Genomic DNA, 14,970 nt, shown 5'->3' on the forward strand with positions numbered 1-14,970 from the left:
AATGCTATTCTTTTGTACTAGAGTGGTTTTGTTTGGATCTGGATCTGGACCACTCATTACCTCAGACAATTCATGCCCAGCCAAATGCTGTTTCAAATCAAAATTTCAACTTTCAACCTCCCTTCGAACTAGACATAGTTATTGCGAATTGAAAAGAACTACGTTTTACTACAGTAGCAGAATCCATCAAATGTTAATAATCAAAACCCATCTGTGAAATCTAGTTCGTAGATTTTTCCCGCATTTCCCCACCTGAAAGAGCCCAAATAAAAAGGACAATGACTGCAAATTGCCAGAAAGATTTCCCTTTCAGGGTCGACACCAAATTCATTCATCTTATGTTTTCCAGCAAGCAAAAGCAGATTGACATGCATTTAACTTGTTAAATGAAAAGAACAGACGGAAGATCTGAAGACACAAGAAAGGTACCAACTTGAGGCAGATTTCACAAGTACAACATGTATATTAATCCATGTATACGAATAATTTCTCAAAATGCATGTCAAGACAAAGTGAAACGGAAATTAAAAAAGAAAAATGCGGTGAAAATGGGAGGAAATCTAGCATTACTTGAGAAACAACAGAGGCAACAGAGTCTTGATCAGGTACATCAGAGGCGAAAGAGCAGCGTTCCACACTAGCAGAAGCGGAAGAGAAGAGACTGAAGTTGGATTCAGCAGTGAAAATGACAGAATCCGGGCTTATATCTCTGGCCCGGAAGCCCGATCTCAAATCTTGAAAACCCGGCTCTGGCATTCTTGGATGGGAAAGAGAGAGAGAGAGAGAGAGAAGGGGGGGTAGGCTACTACTGGCTACATGAAAAATCTGAATACAACCTCTGTTGGCATTACTTCGTAGTACTATAAAAATGGTGGGTGTGTGTTGAAATTTTTAGCCTATGGATTTACGTAAAAAACGGTGCTTTTTGGACTTTGAGGGGATCAAGGGATGGTGTCTTAATCATGATGTTCTGTTAACATAAGTTTTTAAGTGGGATTCTCTACTTTCTATGTTGGGGGAAAATGGGGTTCTCGCTTTCTTGTCTTGACTGAAAATTTTGACTGGATTCTTGAGGGTAATTTGGCTTTGATTGCGGTAACACATGAACAAGTAAAAAGTAAAATCATTCACTGTGAAAAATATAAAATAAAAGGTGAAGTAAAAGTGAAATTCGGGAATGGGGTTTGTGGACTTGGGAATATTTTAGTTGACATTTAATTAGCTGAATTTAATTAATCCTATGAGTAAGTATGTTGTACCAACGTTCTCTATTGATTATTGTTATAAAAATAAATTTGTGACTTACCAAATACGCCTATTCAGATACGTCTTTTATATATATCTAACAAAAAAATATTTTTTATAGAATGTCAAAATATCCAAACATCACAATGATTTCTGCACTCTTCAATCGATTCGGATTAGATCGAATTCGATGATCTGAAATTACAATCGTCAATCACTCAATACTTTGAAGTTGGGATCACGATATATGAACCCGTATACATTTGGTCCTATAAATATTGTAGAACCATTTTGGGCACAAAATTTATCATTTTTTGAGATATTATTCAATTTTTTTTCTCCCGATTAATTTAAGCATAAAAAAAATTTAATTGAGAATCTTTCAACAAGCCCAATAATTTATTTATTTTCTAAAATTGCAAGCACCTCTAAATCAGACTATTCTTGAAATAACCACAACTGCATGCTTGATTCAATATCAACACGACATTTGATGTGTTAATTAATTAAAATAAAGAATTCAACAAAGTCAACAAACCTAATTTCGACATGTCTCCAAAATAATGAGCCTTTTTTAACTTTTTGTCTCCTTTATGTTATTCTTACTGTTTTTTTTTTTTTTTTTTTTGCCTGGAATTGTTAATACGAAATTATTTCATTTTAATCCATATATCTATTCGGAATTACAATAGAAATGCATAAATATAATTCACATGAATGTAAAAAGAATATATGTTTATATATATAGCCCAATCATATAAAAATATGGTATATCAAAAATAATATAAAAGCTAGGATATACCCTATATATTTATGTCTTAGTAGTTGCGTCCATATATTACAAATGACTACTTTCCTTAAATATAAACATGATATTTATATGTAAAGTCACTAGAACAACTAAATTGACACCTGACCAAATATTTCCAAAAATTTAGATTGCGTATATGAAGTAAGAGCGTTATGGATCTTAATCTATTAATCAAAAAAGGTGTAGGTCTATTTGTTTGTTAAAGGAGTACATGAAAAATTAAGTCCATTGATATCTCAATTTCCAAGTAACATTCACTTCAATTTCAAGGGTTAGTTTAAATAATTTGAAAATTATAAGCATATGTCTTCTGATAGCTACTGAGTTTTTTTAAAAAAATAATGGACTTACTAAAAGTCCACAAAATGCATAAATAATCAAACGATAATGTTAATTTCAATTGATCGAGTAAAAACATCCTGCAAACTCCTAAACTCTTAAAAGCTATTTAAGTTTTGTGTTTCGACTTTCCTGTTTGTAATTATATTTACTTATTTGAGGATATTTTATGAGTTGAAAAGAGAAGTTCATTGATATTTTATCGACTTAAACACGTCATATCTTGCGGTGAATGAATTATATATGAAATTCAATATGAAACGAGAAATTGAAAACCTGTTATTTGAAATGGCGACTACCACAAGTTCAACAATATATTTGTAAAAATAATAATAATAATTTTTTTCCCAAAATTAATTAATGAATCTTGTAGGGAATTATCTATGGGGAGTTGACTTTATTTGGTGAAAGCTAACACCATAACTACTACCAACTACCTTCCTTCCAAATGGTATGAAACAAGGAAGAGTACAAATATGATTTTTTTTTTTTTAATTTTCCCCTAAAAACCAAATATATATAATTTATATAGTTGTATTATTATTATACAGAAAAAAAAAATGGCCTTAATCTGAAAAATATATGTTGAAGCAATGATGTCCTAACCCAAATGCTCTCATCACGTGTCCATGATTTGTCACATTTTTGCTCTCTACACAAACTGCCCACCAATATCATTACCATCTGCATGCAATGTTTCCCGCTCCCCTCTAAATAATTTAAATCAATTATGACTTCCTATTTCCTCCACTTCCTTCCCCTTATCTCATTATTCGCCACTACTTTCTCATTTACGCAAACATAACTTTAAAAAGAAAAAACATTTCACTAACAGTCCCGTTAAAAAATGTAGCTATAATTTCACAAAAATAGTGAATATTTTAGGCAGTTTGTCCTAATCACAGAAAAATACCAATGTAATTTAATTACCGAAAATTTGGTTTTGATTCAACAGGGAATAATGAAGATGTTGTGTAGGTAGAGTTGAGCATTTAATAGCAATTGACTTGTCAGTGAGGGGAAAAGTAAATGAAAAGGAGGCGTCCCCTTCCCACTCGTGAGGGGCTGCCTCCTGGGCCTCACCGCTTTTATTTATGTAGAAGAAGCAGGAGAGGGACAGGCTCCACTCTCATTCCGCTCAATCCACATCCCAATAACATTACAACTACTCATCTCATCCTCCTCCAATCCATTATTTATTAATTATTCTCTGCATATACTTTTTTTTTTTTTCTATTTATTTGGTCTGAAATACTAGAATCATATGGTTATAGTATGTTTTGCGAGATACATGTTATTATTAGTCGTGAGTAAGCACATGCCACTGCAACTCATGTCAAAATGTCTTTACTCTGTCATTACAAATTTGGGTTGTTGTCTGGAATTGAGATGTTGCAGTGTAGTCACAAGTTGTGTTGTTACAAGAGTTTGAAATGGGAACTCCATGCAAGGCAATCAATGTCTACCTCTTTTTGATAAGACCAAAATGTTTGTCTGCTTCACAGACAACCTCCTCAGAGGAATAGGCATAGGCATAGGCATAGGCATTTACCTTTTCATCATCAGTAGTGTCAAGTGTTAGTTGTACCTCCACTAGGATTTCTGTAACATGAATGTTTGTTTGTCTCGAAATTAAAAATACAAGAGTAGCATAAATTTCTTTATATGGGTTACCATGTTTTAATTTTTCCAATATTTTTCTTTCTACTCAAACTTCACACTATGTTTGGTTTTTATTTTGAAGATGGCCCAAAATATAGAGTTGTTTGACTTGTTTGGTTTTGTAAATTTTAGATATATTTTTTATTATTTTAAAATAATTTTAATTATTTTTTGTACAAAAAATACAATTAATTAAAAAATAATATTTATTTTAATCCACTCACAACTAATAAATTGTATATATATTTATATATATAATAAATATATATATAAGAGACATGATTTGACAATGAACAATACTTTTTGTTTCTCCACTACCCAATATCAAACATACCATACTTATTTTATATTATCTTCAAAAATAAATCCAAACATACACGTTATCTCTAACTTATTTTTATTTATTTTTTTTTCTCTCTATCTCCACAAAACACCCCAAAATAAATTAAAAATAAAACCAAACATTATTTCAGTTTCTTTTTTCTTTTCTTTTCTTTTTTTAAATAAAAGAGAACTCTGATTAGATTTTGATCATATTTTAAGGTAATAAATTACTTTATTTTTTAAAATATAGAGGGTTAAATTACTATTTATTTTTTATAGGGTGGTAATTTATTCATTTTCAATATTATAGTAAGAGGATAAATTGCTACTTACTCATATTTTGTTATTTCCTTTAATACACAAAGACACGCTTCAGTATAAAAATTATATTATTTATTTATTATTAATAGCACTCATGTGTATTAAATAAAATATAAAACATAATAGCATTTAAAATAGAAAATTCAATTACAGCCACATTAATAAATCAGGCATAAGATTTAAGGATTAACTTTAAAACAAAATCAAAATATGCGATGCATTATAATTTCAAACATAGAAAAGATACCGTAGTCTCTATGAGGTGATACGGTTCAACATAAGTATTAGGAGTTCTGCGCGTAATTTTGCGAATTGAGTGAAAGATGGAGGTGACGATGGCGGAGCCCGACGGGGTACTGACGGAGCGCAATGTTGACGTGGCGGCGCTCTATGATATGTTGCGACGGTGCAAAGCTTCCGCGGAGGAAATCGTCGCAAAAATGCTGGCTATCAAGAAAGAAGCTGAGCCCAAATCTGAGCTCCGAGAAGTCGTCACTCAAATTCTCCTCAATTTTGTCACGCTGCGTCAGGTCTGGTTGATTATGTGGAGCTATATCTCTTGTAGCATTTTCGATGCGCGTTCACTGTGCTGTATTATTTTTCTTTTGCTGTTGGAGTCTCGGATTTGTTGGGTTTAGGGTTTATTGTGATTGAGGGATTCTAGTGATTCGTATGTGTCAATTACTGAAAATAATTGCTGGTCGAAGGCTGTTATTGTGAAGGATGGGACTGACATGACATTTCGATTAAAGATTTTCATTTTAACGGTTACAAGTTGAAACTGAGAAATGGACAGGAATATGTTTTCTCCAGTTTTAACAAATTGTTAAAAGCTTCAAGTGATATTATAACTAATCTCAATGTTCGAGATGGCTGCTTCTGGATAATTCATGTTGCAATTATGTGGTGAACAGCTTTGCTTGTTAGATAAGCTTATTAGGTTCTGAATGCTCTTGAAGCAGGTAAATAGGTCTATTCTGCTTGAGGAAGACCGGGTTAAAGCTGAAACAGAACTTGCTAAAGCACCTGTAGAATTGACAACGTTGCAGCTCCACAACTTGATGTATGAGAAACATCACTATGTCAAAGCATTAAAAGCTTGCAAAGAATTCACAACTAAATATCCTGGCATTGAACTTATACCTGAGGAAGAATTCATCAGAGAGGCACCAGAAGATATTAAACGCTCCATATTGTCAACTGATAGAACACATGATTTGATGCTTAAAAGGCTCAACTATGAGCTCTTCCAGGCATGTTTATTGAGTTTTTAATAACAATGTTTATTTTCTTTGTCAGCCTGATCTTCTCCAAGTCCATCTTATAATGTGGATGGTGGTTATAAATGCTATGACTGATATTGCAGATTTTAGTTTCAGGCATCAGTACTTTATACAGGAACTGTAACTTTGTTAGTTAAATTTCTAAGGGAGGCACAGCAAAGAAATAAGGATTTATAGCTTTTGTACAAAGTTCTATCATGACACTGTTTTGAAACGCCATACTTCATCGGAACTCCCTTTTTTGTTTACTTTCCATCGAACCCTCCTCCCTCCATCGCTTTCCTGTGATTCCATCTGTTCTCCCGAGTATGTGTTTTAATAGATGTGGAAGCACCACGTAAATACTTATACGCTCATCTCTTTCAGCGCAAAGAACTATGCAAGCTTCGTGAAAAATTGGAACAACAAAAGAAAGCTCTCCAAGAGACAATTGCTAACAGGAAAAAGTTTTTGTCAAGTCTCCCTTCACAGCTTAAAGCTCTCAAAAAAGCATCCTTGCCTGTTCAACATCAGTTGGGGGTTCCGCAGACCAAGAAACTAATGCAGCACCAATTAGCAGAGTTGCTTCCACCTCCTCTCTATGTCATTTACTCCCAGTTATTTGCTCAAAAGGAAGCTTTTGGAGAGAATATTGAGCTGGATATCACAGGAAATGTAAAGGATGCACAGGCTTTCGCCCGTCAGCTAGCTAACAAGGATGCTGGTAACCAAGCGTACCTAATAATTACTAAGTTAACGGGTCAGATTTGATGTTTTTATTTAATAAGCTTACTCCAATAAGACATCCTAGATTATGGTCTCGCTTGCTATTTGTCACGCGATATATTGTTGGAAAGATGTGGCTTTTATGCAGCAGAGCACATTGCCAATTCAATGAACCCCTGTCCTGGGACATGGTTTCATGAGCGACTAGTGACCGCATTTAATTTTATGTATCCACAGATATCAAAAGCTATTCTCCTTTTTAAATTAGAAAGAAATTTGAAACAACAGGAATGCGAGATTGCTTTTGTCCGAAGGTGAAAAGATCACCTATGGAAGCACCTTTTTCCTTTATATGGGAGTTGAACTGGAAACTTACTCTTTCTGTGTTTGTCTTTCTTTCCTGGAAATCTCTGTTGTTGACATCAAAACTGGAATCTTAGTGTGAATAGATTAGTATATTGGCTTGTTTACCTGCAAAAGATCATATAATTTCCTCCTGTAGAGTTCAGATTCTAAGTCACGGTGAAATGGGAGGAGTTGTCTTCATTAGGTTTTTACTTGTTTGTTTTGCCTCTATCTCTCCTCTCTTTCTCTCTATAGAGAATTGTATACGTATACATATTGCTGCATGTCAGATGATCCTGCTATCTTACTTTTATGTGACCTATTAATTTTCAGCTATGTCAACAAACTTGGTGAACTCCAAGTTAGAGGATGATGTGCCAGATGACAACGGTGATGGTCAAAGGAGGAGCAAGCGGCCGAAGAAGGTGCCAAGCAAGGAAAATCTTGACCATTCTGGAATATATCAAAGTCATCCGCTTAAAGTTATCCTCCACATAAACAACGATGAAGCTTCAGACATGAATCCAGCAAAACTCATCACCTTGAAGTTTGAGTTCTTAATAAATTTAAACATTGTGTGCGTGGGTGTTGAGGATTCTGAAGAAGTTCCTGAAAATGATATCTTATGCAACTTATTTCCTGATGACACTGGCCTAGAGCTCCCTCAGCAGGTTACATTGTTGTATTGTGTGCCATGATAAACTTGAATCATGTTCTGTTCCAATTATAATAATAAGGTTTTGCAACATTTTGCAGTCAGCGAAGCTCCTCATTGGAAGTTCTCTCTCATTTGATGAAAGCAGAACTTCACGGCCATACAAGTGGGTACAGCATTTGGCAGGTATTGATTGTTTGCCAGAGGTGTCGCCACTGGTTTCAGTCTCTGAAGAATCAAGTGGTGAAACTACAAAGCATGCTTCTGCATTATCGAGTCTGTCATTGTATCGTCAGCAAAACAGGGTTCAGACAGTTGTGCAAAGGATTCGTACACGGAAAAAGGCTCAGCTGGCATCTGTGTGAGTCACTGCCCTGAAATTATTCTGGTCATGTGGTCTTGGGAATAAATTGATGTTGCGGATGTATTAAAGATTTAGATGAAGTAGACCAACCCTTCTCTTCTGCTCCTCGTTGAGTGATTTGAAATTTTACAACATACAGCTAATCTTCTTGGATGACGGGGACCTTTCTTCTGAGAGGAGGCGTACTTCAGTCAGAACTGGAGCCACAATTGATTTTAGTCCTAGGTGAGTATCGGTTTTGGTAACAGCAATATTGTGGTACTAGATTACTGGAGAAAGCTTAAGTACGTCATCACTCTGCAAAGTGTATTTCAAATTCAATATATATAAACTCAATATTCTATGTATACTACCTTAGAATGGTATTGAAAGTTAACTGAGAGATCCCGTTTCCAATCTCCTGCAGTAGCTCAGGCTTATACATGATATTAATGACATCTGATACTAATCTCTCATATGTATGCTATATCCACTCTTTCAATGCAGAAACGAGCAGCTAATCTGGAAGTGATGATTTATTTTGTTACCAATCGAAGGAGAATATCATTTAGTCGATACACCTTAATATATTAGAAAATGCCATATCAAATATTACATTAGAGAACATATTTTGACAGACTAAAATGCATTATGCCTTACGATAATTAATAGTCTGGAAACAAGAAAAGTTTTTATTCCTTGTAGAGAAAAGTAAAACAAATATCTATTTTGTTTTTCACATAACATACTGACAAGACAGAAAATGAAATCGTAAAAAAGCAAACGGCAAAGCGAGTATAAATCTTTACAGGGCTCCCGCCACATTATGCCTGCGCCTCTTTGCCAATGGGGTAGGGTGTATGAAAAGAAAAATTACTTTCCAAACAAAAGCAGGGAGCAGAAATCCAAAGTCTAAACAAATTAACTAACTGTTTTCCTGTTACACCACGATATGGATAAATAATATATACAGCACAAGGTTGGGCACAGATCAAATAGTAAGCACGGATGTCGAGCATGAACAGAGGCCTAAAATATATTAACATGCTCATGAGCCCTAGTCAATGTGATCAGAGATTAAGACATGCAAAGTATTAACTATAACCACTTGTTAGAAACCATCAAGAAGATTCATGGGAATCATCAGTTCACGAAGAAACATTAAACCAACTTCTGTTCATGAATAGCCGAAGCACATACCCCAAAAATGTTAGTGCAGCAACGAGGAATGGAGTGGACAAACTAAGGGCAAAGGGATTCTACTAAAATATACAAAAGCGGGACTTCATAAAGCTCTATGGAAAGCTGGCCTGCTGATCCGCAATTTATCTCTATTATTGTTGCAGTGCTGATTTTATCTTCATAAATTTCCGGCAAACAGCAGGCAGCTCATTTTCTGAACAGTGTCCAGTACCGAGTAAATTCACCATTACCTCTTCTAATGCCTCTTAACAACCTTACTGCTTTAAGAAATAGTATTCATCCAGTTGAGGCGAGCTCGACTATGTATTTACTAACACTTGTGCATCTCAATCCTTTAAGCCCACAAATGGCAGCACGATCAACGGAGTTTCCTTAGAGTTCCTTGTTTGATGGAGAAACAATAAACTTCAACTTCTGATAATGACCTGAACAGAAAATATCTCTGTTGTGCTGAGACATAAAATTTCATATTTCTGATATCCCCCAAGCAAAATTAAGATCTCTTCCATATACTGAAAATTCCATTTGCGAAAGACTTCAGATTTTGCCACACCGAGGTTTTGCTTCGAGGTTCTGCAACTTCAGTAGGCACCTTGTGCAACTCCCTGTAAATTGAGAATAATTGATTTTTCAGCAAGAAAAGAGCAAAGTATATTGATGGGAGATTCCCAGCATAGAACTGCACAACCTAGGCAAGCTAATCAGTTGTACTAGTTCACACACACACATGTTCATATTCAAATGTACCAGAGAGAGAGAGAGAGAGATCAGACAGTCTTAAGCCAGATGTGTTGGATTTCCGTCATTGCAAAATCTTTTAGAAAATATGGTAAACTTATCTGCAATTCTAGGAGCAGTAGAAGGGTAGATACAGGTTGGCTTTCTCGAGTTCAGGAGGTTCAAGTTGGGCACCCAGTTTACCAGACAGTAAAAGTATGAAATCCCTTGCACTTTGGTTGGATAATTTTCAACTACTGATTTCAAGAATCTTAGTAACCATTTTGAGTTATGAAGCATTTGAATACTTAAATTCAAATACTTCCTGCAAGTCCAGATCTTTTAATCCAAAACCACCTCAGATCTTGGATGCCCGCACAAGGTAAATCTAAGAAAAAGAGAAAATTACCTTCTCGATATTTCTGACTCAGTTGACTCTTGTGGCTCAGCCTTGGTTTGCAACCCATCAAATTTCAACTTATCTTCACGTATTATCTCCTGTTTTGTTTTATGTTCAGGATCAGGGTGCCGACTGCTTTTAGGTTCATCAATCGGGCGGTGAGATTGAGTTTCAGCATCTTTTGATCTGTCAATCTTACATAAAAACAGAGAGATTTAAATGGTCCAATATCAAATGAAGCTAATATTATATGCATAGGGCACAAAAACCAGTCCACGAGATAACTACTTGGTAAATTCTAAGCAGAAAATTGCAGTAGAATCAGTTTTAGAATCTGGATCATCACATGCTATTAAAAAAGAACCAGATTCTCATTCATAAAAATGGCAGTCACTACAAGACTTACCACTGCCGAAGATAGTTGGGTTTCATCATTTATGCTCTCCTCAACTGAAATTGAAGATTGTGAGCTTTTCTTTGATTTAAGGCTCTTGGAACTGGACTTTGCAGTGGCCATTTTCGAGATAGGGCTGACTTCTCCTAGCCCCCTGGTTTGAGAGGCTTCTACAGATTTGGTGGGTGTCTCATCCTTACTCATGAAACTTTTCTCCATTGAAGCATCCTTAGTATCCACAGGCGACACTTTGGAATTGTATTGCAGCTCCTGTAGGATCTGTCTAACAACATAGTAAGAGCCACCCACATCTTTCACGGCATCAGAAGCAGTTGGGAACTTCCCTGCATTCATTTCCCTGTACCTGTTAACCAGTCCCACATAATTTTCTCAAATTTTACACATAACTTATCATAATAACGCATTTTAGACTTACCATTTACTCAACAATGTTTTGTTATAACCTTAAATTATTTATTCCTAATATGCAATACCATATTAGAAAAAGTTCGCCCATAATGAGCATCATATCCTCGGTTTTTACTAGTTGGTAGATTCTGGTTCAGTCTTATATGCTATCTTGTTCTCCTTCACTCTCTTGATAGAGCTACTTAAAGGGTTTCAGGAGTCTGCTAAAGACTCTCTTCACATGGTGGCATTCTTATCCCTGAACAACAATTTAGATGAAGGCGAAGTCCATGACTTCCAAAGCAGCACAAACACAAAACTATAGAGACGAATGAATAACTCAATGCACAATTTGTTCATACCCTTTCAAAAGGCATAAAGTGCAAATTTCTCGGACCTTCAACAGTAAAGTTGCAATGCCCAAAAAAATGGATATTTTGATAGTTAAAATATAAAAAATTGTATTTTATACCTCAAAACAATTATCCTTCTATGGACTAAGGAAGAAATTCAAAATCAATCTTTTCATGAAAATTTCATACAAATTGAAGCATCATCCAACAATTAACAATTAACTGAAACAAGTTTCAATGGCATTTAAGAATGAATGACTAGACTTTTGAAACAAGCTTATCTTTCTGGTTGGAACTACTTTTACCAGCAATGAAGCCATTGCATCGACACATAAAAGAGGCAAACCTTACAGACTACATGAACAAGAATGACCTCAATATTCTTCAGTACCTACAGGCTGCAGGTACCGATACTAGTGAGAACAAAGCACATAATTGACAGGCAGCCAGCATCAGCTTTTCAGCTTCCAGTCAGATGACAGATCATACCAAACTATAATGATATCAAGTCAAGAAAGGAAACTTTTCATAATTATTATAAGACAGATTTTAGTTGATATGTGACTATGAAAAATAACGTGAAATGCGTATATGAACTGACAAACAAGGAAAAATATAAATCAGACATACTTGTTAACATAGTTTTCCACCATGGTTTTGCGTTCATCCTTTGAGACCCTTCTCCGTGCCTTCTTGCATTCCACAGTATCAGATGAAGCAGAGGCAGCATATGACCTGCCACACCACTGTGCATTTGATCCATGCACTATACTGGATCTCTCAATCACTGCAATGAACCCACATCAAATATCATTTAATCTGAATAATGGAAGCCAAAAACTTCCTGAAACGATATTATTAGGATTAACAACTCTTATCAAATTAAATAGATAAAAATCAAACAAACATGACTGCATGTAATATAAAAAAACTGCCAATCACTTATTAATCCCAAATCGGACCGAGGAAGTATGACAATGAAATAGAGAACTCGGACACCTTGGGATACCATATCTGCAATGCCGCTTGGAAAAAGGACCATATAGGAAATGTAATTTTACCTGGACATAGGCGAGCACTTGATGTCTTGGTTACTTGACACTGACGAGACAAGCCAATATTAGCAGGTCGAAGAACACTCCGAATGAGTCGCATCTTGCCTTAAATGGTACATAAATAATTAATATTATGACTTAAAGAGACATAGAACAGTATATTTAATACTTGGAAGCAAGGAATTAATTTAGTTCAAGTTCGCCTGCAATATTAGCAGAAAATTAAATTTTACACTACAACTCGAAAGTAAGGAATTGTAATTGATTTTGAGGAATGCAACTTCATGAATTTTTAAACCATAGATTCCCGAAATTCAAAATGTAAGGAGGCTTGCTTATCATGAGCAAAATGTATACGCTGAATCATTTCTAAACAAAGAACGAAATAAAAGAAAAATGAAAGAGAGTAACAAACATTAACACAGAAGTAGACCAATTTCCACAAGGTCCGTCCAAGCAAAATCACAGCATGAGTATCGGAACCACAAATTCTTACTTAAGTAGGGCAGAGCTAATACTTCTTTTACCTATGTTCCACGAATACATATGAAAACTAAACCAAGAGGCAAAGCAATTATCCTGAAGGGAATGGAACTAGTTACCAATCAAAGATTACTCTGGCCGTCTCCTTCCCCCTACTCCAATGGCCGACGGATTTTAGGGTTTAATTAGGGATTGCTTTTGAAGGTTGGTTGCAGAGCAACAAAGGACGAAAATAGGCGGGTTTTAGTCTTTTAGATATACACTGCGGATTCTACTTTCAATTTCGAAACTTACAAGAAAACCATTTAACCATGTGGGACCAACCCGGATCATTAGTGTAGCGCGCAGTCGCAGGTCGGATCTTGGCCCAACCCGATTATATAGGAACCCAGTTAGACCCCAGACCCAGAAAGAACCCAAAGAAATTAATTTAAATTCATACCCTACCCAATTCATTTTACACTATTCAAAAGATCTCTAGACCCAATCAGATCCGGTGTTTGGGTCTGGTGTGATCCAAACCTAATTCTTTTTCTTTGTTTTTTTCAATCCATTTTTCTTCATATCATATTAATTAAATTATTTTTTTTTATTTTTACCCATAATTTATAGGGGTATTCAATTCGATTAATCGAACCGAACCAAATTAGTTTTTTGGTTAACCAAAAATTTTGGAGTACTCAAAGTCGTACTGATTAGTCCGTTCAGTTCAACTATAACCAAATAGTTTTTTGGTTCGACTCGATTAATAATCAAAATATTGAATTTATAAGGAAAAATATATGCAGATAATTAATTTAATTATTTTTTATTTTTGTATTTAAAATGTAACATAAGTAGAAATCAAATTTTATTATTATAATATAATATATATTTATAAATTATAAATACAATTTATATATATTAATATACTTTATAAAACTATAATATATTGTATAAATAATTTTTTAAATTTTGGTTATTCAGTCGGTATGGTTAACTGAATTAACCAAATCGTACCGATCAATTTTACCAATTCTTTTTAAAAAAATAATTGAAAACTGAACTGAATTTTTTGTTTGGTTTTCGGTATGAATCGAAATTCGATTCAGCCAGTTTTTCACCAGTTAATCGAATTTTTAACACTCCTAATAATTTATCAATAAATTCAAAATTATTAAGATCGATTTAAAAATAACTCTTTTTTAATAGAATTTTTTAAATAATATATCATTTATTATACCGTGTACAAATAATCTTATAAAAATATTGCTTGATGAATAATGGTATGATGTCTTAAACTTTTTATATTTGTTCACTTGAAGTTAGATCGATTGATAAATAATAAACAAATTGAATAGAAAAAAAAAATGATTTAAATTGGGTACATAGACACAGTCACACATGGGTATTGATGCGTAGAGACCCAATCTAAACTCAATCTATATTTTTTTAATGGGTCTGGATTTTGATTTAATAATATTCATTGAATTTGAATTTGTGTTTCAATATTAGAGTTATTCAATGAGTTTAGATAGGGTTACCCTAAACCGAACCTTATGAAGACCCGACCCATATATATAGTTTTAGATTTTTAATGCTCTGTTGTCCAAGTCGGATCTTCTATTTGTAATATTTGTTAGGGTTAATTACACTCAAATCTACTTTAGAATTATGAAACTGTATTTTTTAAAAATAAAAAATAAAATTGCATTTATACCCCCTCCCGAAACTCTCTATTTAAATCTTGACTTTTTTTTTGTTAAGTTTTAGACTGAAAATACTGATGTTCGCAATTAAAATATTAAATTTTGCCTATCATCTAACATTCGCCTGTATACTTATGTATATATAAAAGGTAAATGTAATACATGTATGTGGAGTGAAATTACTGAAAGTATTTCATATTTTTTTGGAGCAAGGGGGTGTTAAGTATAATTAACTC

The 14,970-nt window shown here is 34.3% G+C and overlaps 3 protein-coding genes across 6 annotated transcripts in view; 1 reads left to right on the forward strand and 2 right to left on the reverse strand.

Annotated features, from left to right (window-relative positions):
• The window catches only part of LOC105159160, a gene marked incomplete in the record, with an annotated part of 4,662 nt that extends 3,685 nt beyond the window's left edge, over nt 1-977 (reverse strand). The window contains 2 exon segments of the mRNA XM_011076118.2: nt 1-87; nt 571-977. Coding sequence (XP_011074420.1) covers nt 1-87; nt 571-756 — 273 coding nt within the window.
• On the forward strand, nt 4,906-8,509 carry LOC105159161 (THO complex subunit 5B). 3 transcript variants are annotated; one of them, XM_020692836.1, is made up of 6 exons: nt 4,907-5,232; nt 5,665-5,955; nt 6,352-6,724; nt 7,369-7,706; nt 7,792-8,051; nt 8,194-8,509. In XM_020692836.1, exons 1-6 carry the CDS (start codon nt 5,026-5,028, stop codon nt 8,195-8,197), a joined length of 1,473 nt encoding a protein of 490 aa, XP_020548495.1. In that variant the 5' UTR covers nt 4,907-5,025; the 3' UTR covers nt 8,198-8,509. The 3 variants fall into 3 exon arrangements, with proteins under 3 accessions (XP_020548497.1, XP_020548495.1, XP_011074423.1); XM_011076121.2 differs by having other exon boundaries at nt 4,909-5,232; nt 6,352-6,688; nt 7,792-8,509; XM_020692838.1 differs by lacking the exon at nt 5,665-5,955 and having other exon boundaries at nt 4,906-5,232; nt 7,792-8,509.
• LOC105159162 lies at nt 9,119-13,318 on the reverse strand. 2 transcript variants are annotated; one of them, XM_011076122.2, is made up of 6 exons: nt 13,166-13,318; nt 12,570-12,668; nt 12,139-12,295; nt 10,760-11,111; nt 10,363-10,547; nt 9,119-9,841 (listed from the first exon to the last, which is right to left on the reverse strand). In XM_011076122.2, the coding sequence occupies exons 2-6, from the start codon at nt 12,661-12,663 to the stop codon at nt 9,730-9,732; spliced, it is 900 nt and encodes a 299-aa protein (XP_011074424.1). In that variant the 5' UTR covers nt 12,664-12,668; nt 13,166-13,318; the 3' UTR covers nt 9,119-9,729. The 2 variants fall into 2 exon arrangements, with proteins under 2 accessions (XP_011074424.1, XP_011074425.1); XM_011076123.2 differs by having other exon boundaries at nt 10,760-11,091; nt 13,166-13,308.

This window comes from Sesamum indicum, linkage group LG3 (genome assembly GCF_000512975.1).
Source record: "Sesamum indicum cultivar Zhongzhi No. 13 linkage group LG3, S_indicum_v1.0, whole genome shotgun sequence".
Taxonomy (NCBI): Eukaryota; Viridiplantae; Streptophyta; class Magnoliopsida; order Lamiales; family Pedaliaceae; genus Sesamum; species Sesamum indicum.

What these genes read in the sequence shown, in the direction of transcription:
- LOC105159162 (XM_011076122.2), bottom strand. Translation starts at nt 12,663, where the DNA reads ATGCGACTCATTCGGAGTGTTCTTCGACCTGCTAATATTGGCTTGTCT. An exon ending in GTGGAAAACTATGTTAACAA is followed by an intron (nt 11,112 to 12,138) that starts GTATGTCTGATT and finishes ACTGGTTAACAG; the next exon opens with GTACAGGGAAATGAATGCAG. An exon ending in GAGTCAGAAATATCGAGAAG is followed by an intron (nt 9,842 to 10,362) that starts GTAATTTTCTCT and finishes CTCAATTTACAG; the next exon opens with GGAGTTGCACAAGGTGCCTA.
- LOC105159161 (XM_020692836.1), top strand. Translation starts at nt 5,026, where the DNA reads ATGGAGGTGACGATGGCGGAGCCCGACGGGGTACTGACGGAGCGCAAT. An exon ending in TCAACTATGAGCTCTTCCAG is followed by an intron (nt 5,956 to 6,351) that starts GCATGTTTATTG and finishes CATCTCTTTCAG; the next exon opens with CGCAAAGAACTATGCAAGCT. An exon ending in GCCTAGAGCTCCCTCAGCAG is followed by an intron (nt 7,707 to 7,791) that starts GTTACATTGTTG and finishes AACATTTTGCAG; the next exon opens with TCAGCGAAGCTCCTCATTGG.